General features: G+C 42.1%; 1 protein-coding gene across 3 annotated transcripts in view; it reads left to right on the top strand.

Annotated features, from left to right (window-relative positions):
* The first annotated feature begins 462 nt into the window (after positions 1-462).
* Positions 463-22,939, top strand: part of LOC117539773 (enhancer of polycomb homolog 1-like) — a 39,278-nt gene continuing 16,801 nt past the window's right edge. For 2 of the 3 annotated variants that reach the window (XM_034206073.1, XM_034206074.1), the window contains exons 1-7: positions 5,217-5,369; positions 13,865-14,024; positions 18,341-18,486; positions 19,659-19,865; positions 19,982-20,130; positions 21,172-21,325; positions 22,571-22,729. In XM_034206073.1, the coding sequence (XP_034061964.1) occupies positions 5,217-5,369; positions 13,865-14,024; positions 18,341-18,486; positions 19,659-19,865; positions 19,982-20,130; positions 21,172-21,325; positions 22,571-22,729 (1,128 nt within the window). Of the gene's footprint in view, positions 749-1,431; positions 1,553-5,216; positions 5,370-13,864; positions 14,025-18,340; positions 18,487-19,658; positions 19,866-19,981; positions 20,131-21,171; positions 21,326-22,570; positions 22,730-22,939 lie in introns of those variants that run through there. The other variant, XM_034206075.1, reaches the window with a different exon arrangement.

The following is a 22,939-nucleotide window of genomic DNA, read 5'->3' as shown; positions in this document are numbered from 1 at the left end:
TGCAGCTTTGGCACCTAGTAGGAGGTGGTGCTGCTGTTGGTGGTGGTGGAGCATCAGCTGTGTCATCATAAAAGATGTGGCATCATGCAAATATCACAGAGGAGGCGGCATTGCCCTGCATGTGAAGGGGCAGAGATGGGGGGGGGGGGGGGTTGGAGGGAGGTGACCAGCCCCGGAGACAGTTACATAACAAATACTGCAACCATGCTGAAAAATCACTGTTGCATCATGGCCTAAATAAAGGAGTAATACACTTAGTCAGAGGTTGCACTTATTAATTTATTTAAGGCTATATTGTTATTTGTTGCTTTTGTACTTACTACAATGCATTTCTTAAACCAAAACATTTAATGAAATACATTATTATTGTTATTATTAGTGGGTGGGCGGGGGGAACAGTGAGCTCTCCACAGGTGATTGGTGGCGTGCACCCTCCAATCACACTCCGCCTGCAAAGTGGCTTGGTGGTCAGTTTGGATGTTTTTTCTTTTTTTGTTGTTGTCGAAGTAACCTTAGGAAACTATCAAAGTTTACCCTCAGCGACAGGATAACACTTCCTCTGTTTTGGCTTGTTATTCCCAGCGACCTCTCACGGTGTGTTAACGCGACTTTTTTAAAGGATTTATCATTTTTATTTCCTCTGAGGCGTCCTGAAGGGAGCTAACCAGCGTTAGCATTGGGCTAGCATGACAACCAGAAGAAGAAATGCCATCATCATCATCCTCCCCTGTGGCGTTGCTAGCAGCAGGTAAGTTAAAACTCTGGCTCAATGTAGTTTTACCCCTCTTTTCCCCGAGGAAAATGAAAGTGACGGATTTTAATCGCGGACAAGTAAGTTACGAGTTGAAATAAAACTGTTGGCAGCCTGTTAGCTGGCTGGTAAATGGCGCAGGGTCAGGGGAACTGTGCTAGGATATCGTTAGCATCAGCTAGCCTCGGTTGTGCAAACACAGCTGTGTCTGATCTTTGGGCTCGAAGCGATTACAAACCCGTTAAAAGCTGCCTTGTAATCGGCTTCGTATCGGTGCATGGTTGTCGCCTACATTTGTTAAGACGATTTCTCTTTTTCTGTCGTGTGCTGTTATATTTACCCCTCTACTCTTCCATAAAAGGGTTGCACTAATGTTATGTGGCAATACTTGTTCTGCATTTATTAAAAAGCTAATGCATCCCAGCAAAAAATCATGCATTGAACAAATTGAAAGTGTGAACTAGTGTTGGTGTGTATTGTAGATCAAATCTTGCTCCATATATTTTTTTCCAGTGATCCCACATATTTCAGTTTAATTGTAATGCCCAACAGAGAAGAAAACAACACAAATTGCTGAGGCACTGTGCCTAATAAATCATATTAACCATGCATTTTGATAGACACTGTTTATGATGTGTTCTATATTAATTATGTCCTTCTTGCTAATGTCTGTTTCACAGGTCTCCATCATGGTCTGCAGCTGTGAGCCTATTGCTCCCAAATGGATGATGATTATCATGTCAGCCTCCCACATCTGTATCAGTCACTCACTCCCCCAGGCATTCTCGGCCATCCCTGCAGGTTATTTGCATTTTATTGTTTCTCTCTATGTTGTGATATGACTATAACATGTAAAGGTCAGGTAGCTAAGATCAGGCCCCACGTTAAAAATGTCTGCAGAATCTTTTTTTTATTTCTCAGTGTTGCATATGCAGATAATTAGTATTTTGACGGTCCACCTGGTGTTAAACATGTGTTTTAGTGTCAGACTGTACCCACAGAGGTGTAGTAGTGATGCATATGAGTTTATTTCCCTCTAGACATAAGTGGTTGAGCTGTCTTGCATCATATGCAGCAAACATTCTATGTTTATAGATGATCGGAGAATTCAGAGATTTTACTTTGAGACATCTTTATTGAGGCATATTCTTGAAGGGCAAGGAGGAAGTTGATTTAGTAACTTTAATACGTTTTATGATTTCCCTATTGATTCTTGCACTATAAACAGGGGTGCACATAACTGGTACGCATGCGCGGCACAAATCTGAATTGCGTAACGTCACTTGTGTCACTACACGTACCTCAAAACATCAAAAACAAAACACATATTTCGTCTACACGTGTAAACACTCAATGGAGTAAACTACATGTCAAAAAAACCAAAGACATTAAGCAGCTACGTTGCCGTTTTGCTCCCTGCAAAACATCTTCGGAATTTCTATGACTGATTGAACTGGAGCTGGGCGAGCCGCGCAGAACATAACCGACGGACCTGTGAAGCTTTACAGGAGGCAGAGGCTTAGATCACCGGACAACAGAGTTGGTCGCCGTGTGCACAGACAGGGTTAACGTCGGTATGAACAACAGAATTGTGCCAAAACTCCAACTGGCTGCAGTGGGAGACTCCCCCGCGCACACACTGGAGAACTACGCAAAATCAGCTGATCACAACACACAGTTGCAAACTTACTCTTAATGGAAGAGTTTGAAATCAGACAGAGGTGGAAGAAGTACTCAGATCTTGTGTAGGAATACTCTGTTACAGTAAAAGTCCTGCATTCAAAATGTTACGTTAGTCAAATTAGAAAAGTATTATCAAAATATAGTTAAAGTAGATTGGTCCATTTCAGAATAATACATATGATATGTTTTATAATGATTGATCATTAAAGTGTTATTACAGCTGGTAGAGGTGCAGCTAGTTGTAATCACTTTGTATACTGCAGGGTAGCTTGTGAATTTACTCCAGGTGGATCTAAAGTCTGATTCAACACTTGATTATATTTCACATCATTAATCCAGATCTGTAAAGTAACTAAAGGGATTAAATACATGTAATGGACTAAATGTACACCATTTACCTCTGAACTGTAGTGGAGTAGAAGTACAAAGTAGAATCAAAGTCAAGTACAAATATCTCAAAAAGTTACTTAAGTACAGTACTTGAATAAGTGTACTTAGTAACTTCCCACATCTGAAATCAGATATGACTTCAAGTCATGTGATCATTTCTTAGTATTTGATCCTTCAACTTGGCCTCAGGAAATGCAAGGACTTCACAGTTTTGGAGAAAGCAAATCGGAGGCTTAAAAAGAGACAGGGAGGTGCATCTTCATCATCTTCATCATCTAGCATGCAAGAAGTGTAAATAGAGGACAGTGAAGGAGACACTGAGGAGGACCACGCTTCGTGTGGGGTGACACTGTCTCCTGGTACTCATCCGAGTAACTCACAAAAAAAGTTATGTGCACCCCTGACTATAAACTTTATAATTAGGGTGATTACTTAGGCTTCATACTGAAACATATAAAGCAAATGTATACCTGTTTCGCAAGTGTTGAGTATCATACGATGGGTAACCTTTCTTATGTAAGTCACTCTTTTGGGCCACATTTAGATCAAACACTACACCACCAGTTTAACTTGACATAAAATTCAGGGCTAAGTGTGTACCTCGGTTTTAATGTTATGGATTGGTATGTTTTTAGTACAGAAGGGAAAACCGAAAGATGCTGAAAATAAAAAATATGTCATCCTTTACCAAAACGTTCCTTCCAAAACATAACTGCCTTTACCCTTGTGCTTGGATGTTTCAAAGCCCTTGATTTGATAACAGTCGGATTATTTGTGCCGAACACATTCAGCAATACAGAAATGATCAGCCTTGAATGTTGTTGAGCCCTGTGATTGGTGAGGTAACAGAGACATTGATTTGCAGTTTTGATAGTTGCATTAACATTGTGAAAATGCCACTTTGTCAAAAGCAATTGGCGGATAATGAAAAAGGCATGTCTTATCTTACGGGATGAAATTTAAACAACATCACAGTACATCAGTAATGTGCAGAAGGACCTGTCGAGATGCACAGATTCTCCATCCTGGAAGTGTTCGGGCTCCAGCAGCAGAAGACCGTGCATGTTTCCACGCCTGACAGCTACGAACAAGAAGAGGAAGCAACACTTGTTGATTTTTGACAGATTAAACAATGTTGCCTGTGTTTGGATTTATATAGCTTGACAAGGCGTAAAGCTATCATGCCCTTGTTTTTTTGGGAAACATTACAACACCACAGCATATTTTGTTTTGTGTGCATTGTCAAAAAGTCATGAATAACAGATTAGCTGTTCTTGTTCTGTTAAAAGAACAAGTCAATTTCCATATTGCTATATTATAGCAACATGGAAAACACTCTAGCTTTTGCCATCTTAACTTTAACAATTTCTTGCCATATATGCCGTATTTCAGTTTGCAACGAGCACTGCTCCAGTACTACAAAAAATAATTAAAATAATAGCCAAAATAAATAATGTATCCTCCTCAACTAAAATTACATAAGCTAAATTGGTATAAACCGCCCTTTCGGCATAGTATGTGATTACACACAATCCTTAATGAGTGAAAAATATTGAAAACAACAATGACTGCAAAGTTGTGAGGAAGGCAATAATTCCCCACTTCTAGACCCTGATTTTATGTCCTGTGCATTTCCAAAAAAAATCAAGCAGATGCTGTTCACATGAGTGCAGGATAGTAGTATGGTTTGTTTGTTCCACAGGGTGGCACTGTTTGCAAAACAATTGTATCGGACATGCAGAACGTGTCCCATTAATGTTTGAAAATTAATGTTAACACACGACATACATTATATGATATGTCTTTGCAAGGTTTAAAAACACTCATAACCTGTGATGGTTGACCCATAAATATATTTATTTTATTGCCATGGCGCTACACACTGCTGTGTTTTATATTTATTTTTTATTATTGCCACGTTTTTTCATCATAGAGAATAAATATGATCTGGTACGTCAGCACAGGATGAACCTGGGAAGTTCACATCCTTCATCAGCATCCATCCAGCCCCCACCCTCACTACACCCCCCCTCTACCGTACCCCAAGGGTCTCACGAACGCGCACGCGTGTAAAACTGCGTGGGAATGGCTGTTTGCGTGATCGAGGGGGTTGGGCCGCTTGCAGCGAGCGGAGAGCTGCATGAGTTTGTAATGTCCGCCATGTTGGCCATGGCGTATTGAACCGGGGAGGATCAGCGGAGCCTGCGAGAAAAGAGACCGACAGAGAGCGACCGAGACCCGGGCCTTCCCGGCTCTGTTCGCGCAGCTACGGACCCTAACCACGCTCAATTGACTGGCTGACTCCCACAGATTCATCCATGAGAACTCGAGGCATACCTGCTGTTATTCCGAGCAGATCCAATAGATTTATGCTGCATCTTTTAATATAAAAATGAGTAAATTGTCGTTTCGGGCTCGGGCTCTGGATGCTAGTAAGCCTCTGCCCGTTTTCCGCTGCGAGGATTTGCCGGACCTGCATGAATATGCCTCCATCAACCGGGCAGTGCCGCAGATGCCGACAGGGATGGAGAAAGAGGAGGAATCGGTATGTTTTTCTATTACTGCCCGACTGGCGGTGGATCGGTTTGGCGGTATTTTCACATCGAGAGGCGCCACTATGCTGCCTGCGCAAGGCTGTGCAAAATGGCCGCCATGTCTGCTCTTTCGTGCACACGACGGATCTCGATGAATCTTCAATATTATCCGCCCGTTCCACCACATGTGTTATTATAATGCTGCACAGATTTGATTTTGTATTCGTGAGTCGTGTTGTGTGCGGTTGTTTCCCTTGAAATTGCACCCGAAAGCACAAAGAAGTCACGTGATTTGTCTCTGCTCCACCATTTTGTTGACTTTCTCCTCGGTAAATGCAGGCGGGGATAGGCCTTGGTTATGGTGTGATTTCCGTGCACCAATGCCAGGGGGAGACACTGAGCCCCGGCTCGGTTTGACAGCTAAGTGTTGCGTGTTGACAGCTCCTGCTCCACCATGTGTGCTGCACACTGCCCGCGCATGCAGTCGCCAGTTTGGCGGAGACATGTTGCAGATCCTGCCCTCTATTTAATCATAACACACACCTGCAGGATTGCACAGTGTCGTGGGAGCATAATGTGTTAAGACATGCATGGTATGGCTATGATAGTGTTAGACTACAGGCGGATTCATGCTCTCGTTGCACACAATGACAGCAGTCTGAGTGCTTCAGCTATATTTCAAGTCTCATGATGCAGTGTAGGAATGAGAGAAGAGAAACTAGCAAAGTGTCTCTTACATTAGCGTGTTGTTTCAGTAATAGTTGCTGATTATGACATTTAGAAACGGATGCCTTTTTTTAAACTCAAAATAAATCATTTTGCATTGAGTGTACAAATATTGCTCACGTAGTTAAAATGTAAACTTGATATGGGCTTTTTTTTTTTTTAAAGGAAGAAACCCTCATTGCAGTTGCTTAGCTCCTGTGCACCAAGAACATTGTGTTGCATGTTTTTCTACTTGGATAATGTGTTTTTTTAATTAATGAGAAGTGAGAATGGCCACCAAATTGGCCAAAACCAGGCTGGTTTCCTTCAGTTTTGTTCGAAGACTGTTTTGAGTATAGGGGATTAATTTGTGACATATTTCTGTAAAAAGTTTAAGAGTGTCATGCAGAATATTCTATATAACTCAGACTTTAAGTAACAACTCTGGAAGCCTTGATAAGCCATGTAGTTGTATAGTATTTCTTTCTTTTTTAGGTAATGTTTCTTTTAGCTTGTGTACTATATCATCCTAGATAGTTCAGGTAATTCTCAGGCTGTATGTAACGTTCTGGATCCTTTATTTAAACTCAGGTCTTTTTATGATCATATATAGCGCTTGTCTTAAATATTTTTCTTAGTTTGTGGAGTCTGGTGTGTACTACCTAACCCTACATTTGTTCCCTCTTTTGTGTAATAGGTTGGTAGTACACATTATTCACATTCAACTCACGTTTAAATATAGAAATTATTTACATTGTGGCTATAGACAGATTATGCAAAGCCATAAAGATATGACCCATTGAAGCACATCTTGTCAGATTGGAGTATAGCCCAGATTTAGCCATTCAAAATGCATTGAAAGTCAAATGGGGTCACTCCATTCAATTCATCTACTGCAGAAATGCTAGCCCTCCACGTCTACATGTTTCACTTTAACTGCTTCAATTTGTTAAATTATTGATGAGTGTATGTTGTTGTCAGTTAATAGGTAGTTAATATTGCTGGTGCTGGAGAAAGTATACATTGGCAGTGTAATAGCAGGTGTTTATTACTACTCCTGGTGCCGATATGCCAGATTTTTCTGTCACCTTATAATCAAGAAAGCCGCTGAGACAAACACTAGGAAAGCACATACAGGGGCTTGCAAAGTCAGCAGAAATCCTCCTCCCCCCCACTACTGTACACATACACACAGTGGCATTACATAACAGTGTGACGGCAGAGATAAAGAGGACAGTTTTACTACAAGGCTCCACATGGCTCAGCTCCCTGACCCACATCCTGTCCAGCAACAAGGTCTCGCTCTGCTGAGTGACCACACGCTAACCTCAGCTGTATGTCTATTTAAGAAGCATGCAGAGGGAATTTTCAAGTACATGCATTGACAAGTACATGGAAGAAATATATTTTTGGAATCTACTAGTTTTATTTGGGGAATATACAGTTTGTTCATGGACTGCAAAAAAATCACATTGTGATCATTTTTGACTGATAGTACGATTACATGATTCACGATATTAAAAATGCATATGTGACTTTTTAAGAGAATTTGTATCAAAGAAGTTTTTTTTTTTAAAAGCCAATAGTAAACGTAGGCTTGATTATCTCTGCGTCTTTACAATACTAAATCCCAAATTATATTTGAACACATATTTTGACATGAACAAATATTGTGCTTCCTGTCATTTGAATATTGCACAAGTCCATATTTCTTTTTTTGATTACATTACGAATCATTGTGCAGCCTCAATATAAATAATAGATCAGAAGCCAGTGTATCTTTTCTTTTCTGATTGAGTTCTTTTTTGTATGCCTGCCTCATCAGCATTCATGATGGCAAACCTGACAGAAATAATTAACCTCTAAAGAACAATTTGTGTGCCATCAGTGGTTGCAAATGAATTAGAAATATGGCACTTAATTCACTGTTAAGCTGTGCATGCACAATGTCCTGCACAGCATACAATAATTCACCTGCTGTGCTCCACTGTGGCTTTCAACACGCATCAGAGTATATGTAAGGCTTTGTATGTCAGTGCTAGTTTGCCGTTTGTAGAAGCACAGCTATTACATTTATTCACCAAGACTGTGGCAAACAGGAACATTTTGTGCCAATGCCTAATCAGGGAGTCTGATTGTTACATTTGCACTGATGGTTGGAAAATATGTTCGTTGAGTGCTGATCAGAGGAGGAGATGTATCTCGTCAGGAATCACAAGGGTCAGTAGGACAATGGCTGTCGCAGTAACGTCTGATGTTGAAGAAGCAAGCAGAAAAAGATTAACTCTACTTCAGATATGCACAGGCCATCTTTAGCGATGAGGTATAAGTTTCATTATATGTGTGGCTTAATCTATACATTCATTCTATAGTACTTAAATTAAGAAGTTGCGATGACAACATGAGTTGAATTGAAACGTTTGAATTGTAGTTTATTAAGTGAACCGCTGATTCTACTTTGAGCTTCAGAAGTCAATAATATCTTTTAGTTTGTCTCAATGTTTAGGATTGTTGCGATAGTCTGGTTTTCTCGCTCCCCGCTTGTCTCATTGCTTGCATCGCTCTGCTCTGTGGATTTTAGATATGCCTTGACTGACTGAGCAAATTGCCTTCCTCGAGACTTCCTCTGGTCAGCGTGAGCTGAAAACACCTGCTGGAGGCCACACTTTTGTTTCCATGGCAACTTTTGTTGGAGTCATCTATTTTTCTTGAAAACATTTAATGGAAGTCGTGTGTGGTATTGTGAAAAATAGATTTTCATTTGTGTTTCTCTGCATCTGTGGCCCTGACAGAAAGCAGCACCGCCGCTGTGAAGGCTCCACAGTGCGAGCTCATTTTGTGAGGAAAGAACAAGACAATCAGAGGTTCGATATTAGGTTATTTTCTGGAGTAAAAGGCGGTTTGCGACTTTCCTATATGGGGTTTTAGCATTTGTGCACAATGCGTCCGTTGGCAGCCAGCATTATCATTCTGTTGTGTTTTTTCCTTTAGGTGTTCTTGTACTCTTGTAGGGTTCCAGTGGCTCTTTGAAAAAGTCCCAAAACGCATTGAATTAATTCAAAATATAGCCTCAATTTGCAATAAAATGTCTCTCAAAAGTCTTTAAAATGTTAAGTAGGATTCTATGACTGGTTGTTTTCCCCAGAGATATAATCTTTTAAAATAATTATCCAAATTACCCTCTCATTAATGTCACTCAGTTAAGGATAGAAAACCCATCAACTGTCTGCTCGCTAACAACGTTATGGCGGAAAGACTGATCATCAAACAATTTAGTGAAATGGTTCTAAACTCTAGGTAACTGGGGTCGTTTCTCTTTTTTATATTCATTGAGTGGCATTCATTCTTTAAAAAGTCTTAAATGTATCTTGCCTTAAACTGTAGGAACCCTTTCTTTTTTATTTGTGTGAATAATGAACATAATTGTTTCAGTGTGAACATACTTCTAGAAATTGGTTCCGAAACAAGCATTCAGGAGTGACATGTTCACTATGAATGGATTGAAACAGACAGTTGCACAAGTTCTTAAGATATCGTAGTATACTCGTCCCCATGTGCCATTCTCCAAAGCCCTTTATCCTTTCTCACACAATTCCTCAACAGAGGAAATCCCAGGCTGTGAACCGCGGTCGCGAGGATCACAGCTGCCAGAGATCAGGATATCTTTATATCTGAGGCAGCTCCGTGTAGCTTGCTGAAATGTGCCGAGCATATATCCTCCGCAGACGCTTGCAAAGGCCAGTCTGGGCCAGGCTCAGGTTTAATTGGTTCCTTGCGCTCACTCTTGTATGCATGTTCCTTAACCTCGCCATGCTCAGAGTTCATCGTCGTGTCAGACGGTGGGATGCACAGAGGGTGACTTTTAGAGGATGTCTTTGACAAGCAACAAGAGAGCAAACCCTGCGCCGTGTTGGTTAAGCATCAGTTCAAAAAAGTTGACATAAGGTCATGTCGACAACTCTTTGATTCACCTGTAGTCTGTCCTTGTGTGTGCCAGATGGTGCATACAATATTTATGGGTGTTTAGAAGCAACATATTTCACATTTAGACGTTACAAATATGGTGAGTTCCCGCTGGATATTCTGGTTTCCTCTGTAGTCTTGAGTAAGTGTGAATGGTTCTATCTCTACATGTATTCCACCCTTACCCTATTACACAATGTGATTAAGCTTCACCAGAGTTAATATTATGCTTTCCATCTTTTCTTAAATAATCAGTGTTTCCATGTCAACACATACATGTCATTAAAAAAGTGTGATTTTTAAGTGTTCAAAACCCTTTCACCGTATATTTTACTATGGCTTTAGCTTTGTATTAATAGGTTAGGGCTTGTAGTATTCTCCAAATGAAATAGATGTTCCTGAGTCCACAGCTTTCAAACTGATATTGAAGAAAGAGCTGAGGGAATTGTGTGAATGCTGTAACATTCCAACCTTTTGTTAAGAGATTTTTCCAATTAAATGTGTTTATTTTATTGTTAAACCTTGCCGAGATCTGAAGATGAAGAATCCCAGCATTTGTAGGCTAAGAGTTTTTAAATGTAGCATCACATAAAACTGTTGACTACTTGCATGTGGTTGTGTTTTTGTGTGCAGTGAACAAGAATGTGCAAAAGTTCCAACAAGTTTGTCTGGACTCTCAGTGCACACTGCAACAAAGCCAAACACAGCGTTTCTTTTGATCGGAAACCTGTGATTTGGGTGTGTGAACATGCCACATTCAGTCGTAGCATGCCAGCTAACCATTGCGACAGAAAAACCCAATGATTTGTGAATAGATTGTAATTTGTGGGTTGTATCCTAAACTCATTTAGAGCCACTTACAAGAAGACAGTGGGTGATGGATTACTTGGTGCCATACCCTTTAGTCCCGAGGTTACGCTAACAATAGTGTGGCTAACGCAATAAGCTGTTTTCTTTGTGTATTGGTTGTAGAGAAAGTGTTGTTAATCTTACCAGGGGCAGATGGTTGAGTTTGGACGCATGCTGTGTCCTTTCATGGCAGCTCTCGGCTCTGATATGGTTCTCCTGTTACTCCACGCAGAGCTCCTCATGGCTTCGGATTACACTTAAGGCCTCGAACACTCAAAACTCCCACGCAAGTGTCTAAAATTCAATGGCTAATGGAAATTAGCCATGCACAGACGTGGCTTCGTTGATGGTAGTATTTGCCAGCCGCACTTGGTATGTCATTGACCCTTATCTCCAACCAAGAAACTCTGGCTGTGAAAGTAAATTGGTAATGTGTAAAATGAGTAGGAGCCCTGTTAAAATACTTGTTAGAGCAAGAAACATTGGTTTGTTTGACTGGATCTGCCATCTGTTGCATTGGCTGATAAGAGAAGGCCTGTAAAGACAGTAAGAATAAAAGCTGAAATGTATTAGACGCAGATGTTATAAATAAAGTAGTTCTCCACTTATATTCTAGTCATTCAATATTATAAAGAATGCCTTGATTTCTCCAAAAGCAAACAATATGATGTGTTTAAACTCTACACGGTAACAATTAGAGAAGTTCAATAATGTAGTCTCGTGAAATGTTGTATTTGGCAAGAATTTTAAATAGTAATTGATGTTTCAACAGCAATATTTAATGGATATAAGAGAGGAAACTAAGACCTGTTTAACTTCCTAACTCTAGATCTAAACACCCTTTGTAATGCATTATATCATCTACTAATGTACATATTTATTTAATCAGGGCCCGTATTAATATCATTAAAAGGTACGAAGCTGGAGACTTGTAATATATGGCTCATTTGCTAGGGATGCTCCGATCGCCAATTTTGGGGTTGATGGAGTGGGCGGGGCCTATGGGGATCTTCCATTTAAAGTGACGTTTAAAACTCAGTTAATGGGGCTCATTCACTGGCGCTAACACAAACAACATAAGTAGCTAAGTAGCTAAGTGTGTTAGGTCTAACTCTTGTGTGTGTTGCTCCGCTCACCGGTCCGTCTCAGCGGGCGGAGCTGCAGGGTTTCTGCTTCACACGTTGCTATTTTACTGTCTTTTTCAGACACATTCAAATACTGCCAGACCGGTGAAGCCATGTTGGCGAGCTTGTTTTGCCGCGCACAGAGAAAAGTGTCATGTATTTGACGTCATGTGATCGGCTCTCCTAATCGGCCTTTATAGAGAGCACCGACCGATCGGCAGAGAGTGAATATCAGCCGGTCGATCGGAGCATCCCTTTCATTTGCAATCTGTATCGGCAGCAAACAAGGTGTGGGAATCTTTAAATGAGGCCTATAAGTTATTCTGGCATATTTTCAACAGTATGCGATTTAAAGTTGTTCCTGGATTCTTCTTAGCAGCACATTTTAATTCAGTGACTCAGTTTACATCATGTAAAACATTCTGCGCAGTTCAAGAGTCAAACTGTGACTCATGGTCGTGCTGCAGAGTTAGTTAAAGCAACAGATTGTTTGCTGGAGAAACTTGCACATATTTCATCTATGATCCCATGTGCAACGGTATCGGTGTAAACTTTGGGACAGATTTCTTTTCAGACTAACTTTGTGACTTCTGCGAGTTGCAGTAAATAATAACAATGAGTCACTGGTGTAAAATGAGGGTTACCTGTGCAGGTCTCAAGATGCCAGAGAGCGCATACTTTGAAGTATAAATACACACTGAATCTGTGTACTCGCAGTGTATTGACACAGTAATGCTCTGGCTGATACTCTGCAAATCCTACACCATGCTTCTACCTGTGTGTGTGTGTGTGTGTGTGTGTGTGTGTGTGTGTGTGTGTGTGTGTGTGTGTGTGTGTGTGTGTGTGTGTGTGTGTGTGTGTGTGTGTGTGTGTGTGTGTGTGTGTGTGTGTGTGTGTGTGTGTGTGTGTGTGTGTGTGTGTGTGTGTGTGTGTGTGTGTGTGTGTGTGTGTGTGTGTGTGTGTGTGTGTGTGTGTGTGTGTGTGTGTGTGTGTGTGTGTGTTGTGTGTGTGTGTGTGTGTGTGTGTGTGTGTGTGTGTGGTGTGGTGGGTACTATGACAAATAAGAGATACGGTTGTAAAATAGGAGCTAAGAAATACCAGGGAAATAAATTGGAAGGTATTCAGTGAAAGGATTCGGGGAGATATGTGACACTGGCAGCCTGTTTTAAAATGTTTTTGGATAATTGCCAGAACATTTTGCACTCTTTAAATGTGCAGGCCTTAATTCCCATGACATGCCTCAGGACTAATAGAGATGTAGAGCACATTCGTAAGGGTGCACCAATTGATATATTCTGCAATGTAAAAGAACTGATTCTGAGAGAGAGTTAATTGGCAGTGATTATTTACAGAGTGATCTTTTGGTTTCTCTCTGCATCAGGTAGTGCGTTGGTACTTTAGTAGGCTGTGAATACTTTTCCAATTGCTGCGTATTAATGAAATACAGTTTCTGTCTACTTGTTGATGAATACATTTTTCACTTTGCGCTGCCAGTGTGAGTATGTAAAGGGACAGGATGTCATCTTCAATATCTGATAGTTGTATGGTTTAGTCCTCTGAAATATACTCGTGTTCCTCATCTGGAAATTAATTTTAAAAAAATGTGCTTTTGACCGCTTTTTTTTCAGTTTAGTTTCAGATCATTTGTATTCCAATTACACGACAGTATTCTTATTTATAGATGCCGTTCCATACAAAGAAGTGATTATTATGAAACATAGTTATTGTCTACTAGTTGACACATCAGATGTTCACGTTGCCGTGCCTGTGTGAACATGTCTCTGCGAGGAAAAATCAAGAAAACTATTTGGGAGAAGAAGTGTGCAGACAGTGTCAGTAACACCTGTTTCCTCCCCCTCCTCCAGGAGCACCATCTCCAGCGGGCCATCTCGGCGCAGCAGGTATACGGCGAGAAGCGGGACAACATGGTTATCCCCGTCCCCGAGGCGGAGCGCAACATCACGCACTACGATTCCCTTTACCCCGGGGAGTTCAAGATGCCAAAGCAGCTTATTCACATACAGCGTGAGTAGAGGAGGATTATCCCTTCAACTGTGTTTGTGGCCTGTGAGCACGTAGTGGTGTAGTCGCTGGATACGTCTGATTTCACAGGCTATAAGCTGCCGATTGAGAGATTTGTGTATTTAGCTTCAGCCCCAGTTGTGTAAGATCGCATGCTGAAAGACTAATAGAGTTGTCATGTATAGGGATGCATCGATTTCTTGGTCCATACTGACACTATATACTATATAACTATTTGGCTGATGTTGCTATTTCTTCAAAATGTTCATTTGTGCCAGGGAAAATTATACATTTTCATAATAACTTGAATTAAGAGCTTTTCAGCCCTTTTTTAAAAAGTGTTTCCCATCATCACACCCGCAAATTGGGTGACGTGCAGAAAAGTATTTTCAAGAAATGGGCAAAAATCTGCCAATTCATTCATTGGTGCATCACTCGTCATATAGACTAGATACAACAATTCCCCACCACATGGGGATAATCAAACTCAGCAGTGTTGCAGATTTCATATGGCATGTAACTATGGGGACAGGACATCTTATATCTGCAGTGTTTCCCCTACTATTGTAACAATATTAACATGAACCTTTCTGTTGGTCGCTTGCTAGCAGACCCTTCAGGGCCCATAGTGATAGCCCTATAGTTTAAATCTACTACCCACAAATAAACATATGGACATGGGTTGCTATTATTATAAAAAAATGGTAAATGTATTTAGAAACCTATCCATGTGATTTTTTTATTTTGGGGGTGGACCTCAAATCCTCTAGGGCGGTCCGGGGGCATGCTGTCCCGGTAAGATTTGTTTTTAATTGTTGTAGTTAAATGCATCAATCTGGTGCATTTTGAGGGGAAAATAAAGAGACTATATGAAACAGAACTCTATACATTTCAGTAATCATAAAATCATGGTCATAACCAACAACATACCATTTCCAATATGAAAAAAACACTGAAACTTGTTTATTTATTTATTTTTCGTTCATTTATAGTTGTGAGTGTGTCTGTGCTCCTGAATCAGCCTCTCCCTCCTCTCCCTCCTCTCCCTCCTCTCCCTCCTCTCCTCCTCTCCCACCTCTCCCTCCTCTCCCTCCTCTCCCTCCTCTCCCACCTCTCCCTCCTCTCCCTCCTCTCCCTCCTCTCCCTCCTCTCCCTCCTCTCCTCCTCTCCCTCCTCTCCCTCCTCTCCCTCCTCTCCCTCCTCTCCTCCTCTCCCTCCTCTCCCTCCTCCCCTCCTCTCCCTCCTCTCCCCCTGCTCCCTCCTCTCCTCCTCTCCTCCTCTCCCTCCTCTCCCTCCTCTCCTCCTCTCCCTCCTCTCCCCCTGCCTCCCTCCTCTCCTCCTCTCCCTCCTCTCCCTCCTCTCCTCCTCTCCTCCTCTCCCTCCTCTCCCAGGCAGCAGCAAAGACTAGTTTTAGCTCTCAACAAGTTTTAAAAGTGTATCTTACCTTTTTTTCCCTAGTTAACTTTTTATTTATTTATTCATGCATATTTTACTAACCACTCCCCTCTCAAATGGAAATATGTGTTTACATAAATGGTGATCAAACTGTTTTGAGACCCACTGAGATAACTCAGACTAAAGTTAATATATCTAAACACTGAGAGAGTCCTTTACCTCACTGAGCTGACGTTATCTGACAGGAGAGGACTTTCCAGTTAGTTGTAGAAACAGCTTCTAATATCCGTTGGCGCAGCAACAACAATCTTGCTCACTCGTGCGCTCTTGCCACACACACGGAGCCGAGCTTGAATGAAAACACCCAGAAGTTGTACTGTACTGTAGCATATCATTTTCAAATCAATAATTTTTCAAATTATACATTTCACATATATATAAAAAAAAAAAATACATTTCTTGGGGTTGCTTAGCAGTTGCTAGGCCAATTGTTGGTGTTGCTGTAGCAACAGCAAACTACCGCCTGGCGCCGCCCCTGGTTGCAGCAGGTATGTTAGGTGTAGTCAGGTGATTTAAATGTATCAATGAAAGGAAGAAGTGTAGGCTACATGATAAGAAGGGAATACAGTTTGAATAAAAGTAATACTGTATTACTTTTTAATGTACAAATACTTTGTTACTGTACGATATCAATAACAATAATCCACAGCTCCTCTCTGCTCCAGAGGATAACAAAAATTCCAAATAAAAAAATGTTTGGGGGTACCCGAGCAGCACCCTGCCAAGTCAGTAAACCTAGGGGAAACACTGATCTGTCTTGTGTGGTACAGCGGGTTTGTAGTTATCCCTAGAAGTTCAGAGAGCAGATGTGATTTCAGAAAGTGTTGGAGCGGTTGGAAGAGAGAAGAGTTGCACCCACAGCACGCTCTATTCTAAATTTGGATTTGGCATGTTTGCAGAAGGTGAAATGATAGCTCTGCAACCAAAAGGAAGTGCAGCCTGTATCAGCCGTCTATCATTTGTGAAACCGCCTTGGATTCCAAACTTCCCTCTGTGCTGTAATATATTGTGCGAGCATAGTTTGTTTTTCTGGTTGCAACAGTGATTTGTTGAAGTTCCCTCTTCTGGAGAGAATGGAATCACACAACAGACTGGAAGTCACATGAAGAAGTATATCTCAACATACAATTACAACACATTTCTTGTTTGCTATCGACGCCAGCCATGACAGGTGTTTGAACAGCACCATGTAGACCTGAGGAGTTATGTAACAGTTGAAATACAGGGTGGTGAAGAGGATCACTGCATACCTTTTACAAAGCCTCACGTTTTGACAAGTTAATGCCACGATTAGAGTATAGTGACAGTGATGTTTCTTTTGCTGTTCACAGTATTTCATGGATAATAACAGACACTGTTCATTAGGGGTCGATATTCCGCATTTGACCGGTTATCGGTATCGGCCTTTTTTTATCAAATTGCCGATATTTGGCTCTGATGCGGCCGTTTCTCTGGCTGCAGTCACCACTCTGTGTACACGAGCAATGTCCCGCCCACAGCGCTATCTGATAGGCTATTACTGAAGATTTTCCGGGCGGGAGCCAGAGAGGCGGGACCTTCTCAGATTACAGGCAGGTGCGAAAGAACGCAGACACAGACTGAAGCGAGCAGCAGCGCTGAGCAGCAGAGCCATACATGTGTTAAACCGAAGTTCAATAAACATCCCTATCCCCTATGCTGAAGTTGCAAAAACACCACGATCTTATGATCCAATTCTATCAGTTTCCCAGTTACACAGGGACGCGGGAAGTCAGTCAGAGTTGGGGGTGCGTGCAGCGTCTCGCAGCGGAGTAACTTTGGAGCGGAGGGGGGGGGGGGGGGGAGGGGCTGCGAGTGGAGCCTTGCAGTTTTTCAGGTTGATATGTGAAGCTCATTAGCTAGCCAACATGTATCGAGCAAATGTTTAGCAAAAATATTAGAAGTGAGGCTCCTAGACTAACGTTAGGTCTACTGTAATAGCCTCACTTTTAATAGTTTGCAAAACATTAGCTAGCACTAGTGCTTTGCAGTTGCTAGCAGTTTATTGGGATTTTATGCTAGATAGACAGATATAATAAATGAAGCATTATTGTTAGTTAAGCATGTCAGCCTGCAGCCCTACTTCTTGTCTCTCTAACTCATTGCAGATGGCTGCACTAAAGAAAAGAGCACAGAGAGGAAACCAGTTGTAAGATGTTTAAAAGTTAATTAAACATAATATATGCGTAAATGCATTTCAAAGAAGTTGTGTTGGAGTTTGTGTTCTTCTACATTTTGACACCAAGATTTTCTGATTTTACTGCAAATGTATATCGGTTATCGGTCTCCTTGATTACTAATAATCGGTATCGGCCTTGAAAAAGCCATATCGGTCGATCCCTACTGTTCATATTCGACCAGACTTCCATGTTAATCTGGAGGATCTCCAGGCCATGGCTGCAGATTCTGGCCAGACGAACTGTAGCCACGGGCAATATTTATGAGCAAATATCTGGTAAAGTTCCCAGCCTGGATTCTGGGGTTCGCCCTGCAGCTTCATTGAGTTGGGGAAGGCACATAAACAAACACAAGCTCAGTGCTTTGCCATAAAAAAGTGTGTTTGTTTATTTAACAAACACAGTGACTTGTGTTTATTGCCTGAAATGCACTGCTGCCTAATTGTATGACTGCATAATAACCATGACGTGGAAATATATCACTAATACCTTTTGAAAGGGCTGTACAACATGGAAAAATAACTTAATTGCAATTATCATAATGACTTGATTACTGGGTATTAAAGTCAGTTTTAACAGAAGCAATGCTGTGTCTGCTTGAGGTTGCTGTGTTTGCCTGTTTAAATGAGTGTCTGTCTCTTCAGTAACCAGCCCTTCTCCGTCCCACAGCTTTCAGTTTGGATGCGGAGCAGCCAGACTACGACCTGGATTCAGAGGACGAGACGTTTGTGAATAAGCTGAAGAAGAAAATGGAAATCACAGCCCTACAGTTTGAGGAAATGATAGACCGCCTGGAGAAAGGCAGCGGACAGCAGGTATTTATCAGTCTGTGTGGGAAGAAAACACTTGTTTGCATGTTGTTTGCATCTCTGGCTTTACTTACACAGACTGAAATACTGGTTCTCACCCTGTCATTTAGTAAATCCAAAGGTGGGTCGTAGCCTTGATCTTTGGTTTCATAAATAGTTTCTAATACTTTTTACACAACAAGGTATTGCATTCTCTGAATACTCAAAATCATACATCTGTCAAACTTAGAAGTATAATGGCGCGTTTCCACTGCAGGCCTCGCTCGGCCTGGTTAGGCCTTATTAGGCCCGGCTCACTTTAATGCTGCGCTTCCATTACAGTTTAGGAACTGGGGTAGTTACTATAGTAACGCAGTGTAGGCGGAGCCGTGACGTCATCTTCAATGAGAGCCCCAGAAAAACAACACAGCCGTTAGCTGTTAGCACTCCGAGCTCACAGCTCTTCATATCTGTTCAGAAGCTAGACACAAGTTAAACAAGTACAAACCACAGACTGTCTGTGTCATGGAGAATACAGTCGCTGGTTCATTTATGTCTGTATAGGCCGTTGTTGTGAGTGTGGACGGTCGGAGCATATATAACGTTAGCTTAGCCAAGCTACATTTAGAAAACACGCATTTTAAAAGGGTTGTTCGCCTGCCGTCTGTCTGCAGACTTATCAAAGCATTAATTCATGGTTTTTACTAACCGGTATCAGTATGTTGTTACTTCGGCATCATTTTGAAACATGTATTACAATTAATTCACGGTCAAATATGTTCATCTTGTTGTAGTTGTAGCCCCCTTGCCAGCGATTCTCTCTCTAGTTTAGCATACTCAGCCCGACTCAGCCTGGTTGTTCCTGGCCCTAGAACCACGATTTTATGGGGCCAGAAAAACTGTGAATTAGGACCCACTAGCCGGTACTAGGCCAAGTGGAAACAAAACCAAAAACGGGCCCCGCATGGCTCGGCACGCTTAAAGCGAGCTACTCGCTGCAGTGGAAACGCGCCATAAGTTTACTAGACTTGCTAAAAATCTGTGTTTGTCATGTTCATTGCTGTTAAATGGACTTAAACTTGCTTAAAACACCTGGTTTCTTCCCTGGTTTGGTCTCACTGTATTCTTCTCCATGCATCCCAAGAGGACGTGTTACATTTGAATCGCACTGACTCTGTCTCTCTTCTGTTGCCCCGCAGCTCGTCAGTCTCCAGGAGGCCAAGCTGCTGCTGAAGGAGGACGATGAGCTGATCAAGGAGGTGTTCGACTACTGGAGCCGCAAGAGGAAAACCTGCACGGGGGGGTCCCTCATCCCCACCTGCAAGGGGGAGAAGAGGGACGGCTCTAGCACCAGCGACCCCTACGTGGCCTTCCGCCGACGGACGGAGAAGATGCAGACCAGGAAGGTAGGAATCCCTACATTTGAGCTTGTATGGGTTCTCGCACCACTACATTGGATAGTCATTATTACACTGAAATCACAGTTCTAAGAAGCACTCTATAACTTCCTTTCTGTTTCCAGAATCGAAAGAACGACGAGGCATCGTATGAGAAGATGCTGAAGCTGCGCAGGGACCTGAGCCGAGCGGTCACCATCCTGGAGATGATCAAGAGGAGGGAGAAGAGCGAGAGGGAACTGCTGCACCTCACACTGGAGATCGTGGAGAAGAGGTAAGAAAGACCAGCAAGAGTTGTTTTTTGGAGTTGTCTGCGAGAAGCTGATATTTGGGGGTCTTTTCTCTTGGATTTATGATAAAGGCATGCTTCACTTACTTGATGAGACCGATGCTTCATATAAGATACATTATTATATCATATCCTGTCATTCTTTGGCAATGTTTTCTGGTGAGGTTTAAAGTGAATTGTGTATCTCCTGGTGAGTGTCAGACCTGCGGTGTTTTGACTTGTGTGGTTAACCTTCATGTTTGATCAAGGTTTTGTTTAATCGTTAATAAGTTGGAATCCCAAGTGGAGGTCATTAGGAAACGTGTCTGCCAAGATTGGTGCTGTAAAGAAGTCAACAGCCCTTTTTCTGTATCGTCAGGCTTCGCTGCATGTGTTAATTGGGGGCGCAGTTATGTACAACGCCTTATCCATTTAAAGCTCACGTTATTTATTCAGCAGTGTCAGGAGCAAATGAGCTTATTGACTTCTCTGTGTGGATCTTTTCACGAAGTACGCTAGACTGTATGTTAGTATTATTTTGTGTTTCCATTCATTCTTTTCTTACCCAAGCTCCGCTTTGAGTTGTTCTTTGTTTCCCCTGTGGAGCCTTTGTGTTCAATCTTAACATGACATGCGAATGGAATGAATTTGCTCTGAAAGTAGCTGTCACTGTGAGCTTAAATTGGACCCTTCTCCTTGAAGTGCTTTTGATTTGTAGTGACATTTCAATTTCCTCTTGTTATCCCGGCCTGGTTTCTGCCCGTGCATCACTGCCAGCGTTCACTCCCAGATTGGACCTCTCCACTCTCAATAGATGGCTTCCCCGGCCCACTTCATGATATTATGCCGGCATAGAGAATGTGTAGTCTGACAGGAAGTAGTGGTTTTAGGCTGCTCCTGTGTACTGATGTTAAGGCTGTTTTTTGTGCTGGTCATGGCTGTATGCAGTGGAAAGTTATGCTTAAACCTACAATCATGTTGCTAAGTCCTGCAGTTGATTTGTAAACATCAGCTACCAACGCCTCTACCTTTTCTTTCTTTCTTCAGGAATGTAATGCCAGACTATGGCAGTGAGGTGATGGCGGAGGCTCTTGCACAGCGAGCTCTGGTGAAGCCTGTCTACACCATCCCCATCATTCCCCCGTCCAACAGCAACCAGTACAGACACCAGGACCACTTGGACATGAAGGACTACAAGAAGGTAAAACAATCCACATGTGCTTCTTCCTAATAATGTCCAAAATCTATCCTTTCCTCCTCGATTAGCGAGAAAATGTTGACTAATTCAAGTGGCAACTAGGTATGAATTATTTAAAAAGATAACCATGAATGTGTATTTTTCTCTGAAAAAAATGATGCACATTTATTTTTCAAAGGACAATACGTTATAGTGTCAAATGAAAGGCTCTTGAGGGTAGCTAAAAAGACTCGCACTATAACACTTCGGCCTCTTTCACACATGCAGTGCAACACATCATTCGAAGAGCTTTACGTGTGAATGCAAATGTCCGACATTAAACAGACTTTAGCTTCCCAGCTAACTAGTTCAAAGTCAGCATAATGTCAGATTTTTGCTCCCAGGGGAAAATAGTGAATTTCTGTTCCATGAATTAGTCCATGATGTTTCTATCATGAGAAACCTGAAGAAAACAAACAGGGTGGAGAAGAAGGGTCATTTTACACCAATGATTGTTTATTATTGTCAGACAAATGACCCTCTCCTCTGGACATTGTTCAGAGGTCATGCGACAACACCACTGAGTGCGATTAAGGCTGCTTGGTACATATTTAAATATGCTGACTCCTTCAAACTCAAACTAGTTAATGACAAGCCAAGCTGCCATATGTTTCTGCAGTGTAGGACTTCATTACACAGCAGTATGGTGAACTCTGAGACACCTCTTGTCATTAAGACTTCATTAGCTCCAGTGTCCAACAACCCCCTCCTCTCCTCACATTTCCCCTTCTTTTCTGCCTTTTCCTCTACCAGCTGGTTGACTTCTCCCTATTGTTTACCGATGCTTATTTAGCTATACCCCCCCCCCCCCCCCCACTCCCTTCCTTGTGTTGATTTGATGCAGCAGTCCTCCACTGTAGAGTCCCTGCCTCTCTGTTTGCTTTGTCTAAGGCCTGAATGGGATCTGACTAATCCTAGTAGAGTTGGAGTCTGTTCAGTCGGGGAGGGGTTGTCCCGATGGGGAAGTCGGGGTGAACGGTGGCACGGGTGGCTTGAGAAGGGGGGGGGTCAGCCATCTGGCTAGGCAGCAGCATCTGGCACATGCTGCCATCTGCATGTCAATGCCTCTTTTACTCGTGGTTGTTTCTACACACACTAGACGGCCACCAACAGTATTGCATTGCATCTTTAAATGCCTTTCTGATTACGCACACTGCCGTTATAACATTATCACGGTCCCCCCCCACCCCCCCCTTCTCCTTCTCACAGCCGGAGAAGACGGAGGCAATAAGAACCAAGAGGAAATACGAAAAGAAACCCAAGATCCCGCCTCTGTCAGCGCCTCAACATTCAGGACCCTCCGTGTTCAATCCCAAGGACCTCAACCAGTACGATTTCCCCAGCTCAGACGAAGAACCCTTCTCACAGGTAAATTCCTTTCAAGCGCGAGTGTTGTGATGTCATGTTGTTTCAGTTCAGTAATATGAATATTTATATTAAAAAACAGAGGGGTAGGGCTGTAATGCCCCTATGGCTGGCCGATATATCGATATGATATCCTTAGCGTAATATGAGACTAGATATCGTCTTAGATTTCACAATGAGAATACCTCATGGGGACATTGGGTTTCATGAACA

The sequence above is a fragment of the Gymnodraco acuticeps genome, unplaced genomic scaffold (genome assembly GCF_902827175.1).
Source record: "Gymnodraco acuticeps unplaced genomic scaffold, fGymAcu1.1, whole genome shotgun sequence".
Classification (NCBI taxonomy): Eukaryota; Metazoa; Chordata; class Actinopteri; order Perciformes; family Bathydraconidae; genus Gymnodraco; species Gymnodraco acuticeps.
Note: the sequence above shows the minus strand (reverse complement) of the source record. Positions and strands in the feature narration are given on the sequence as shown.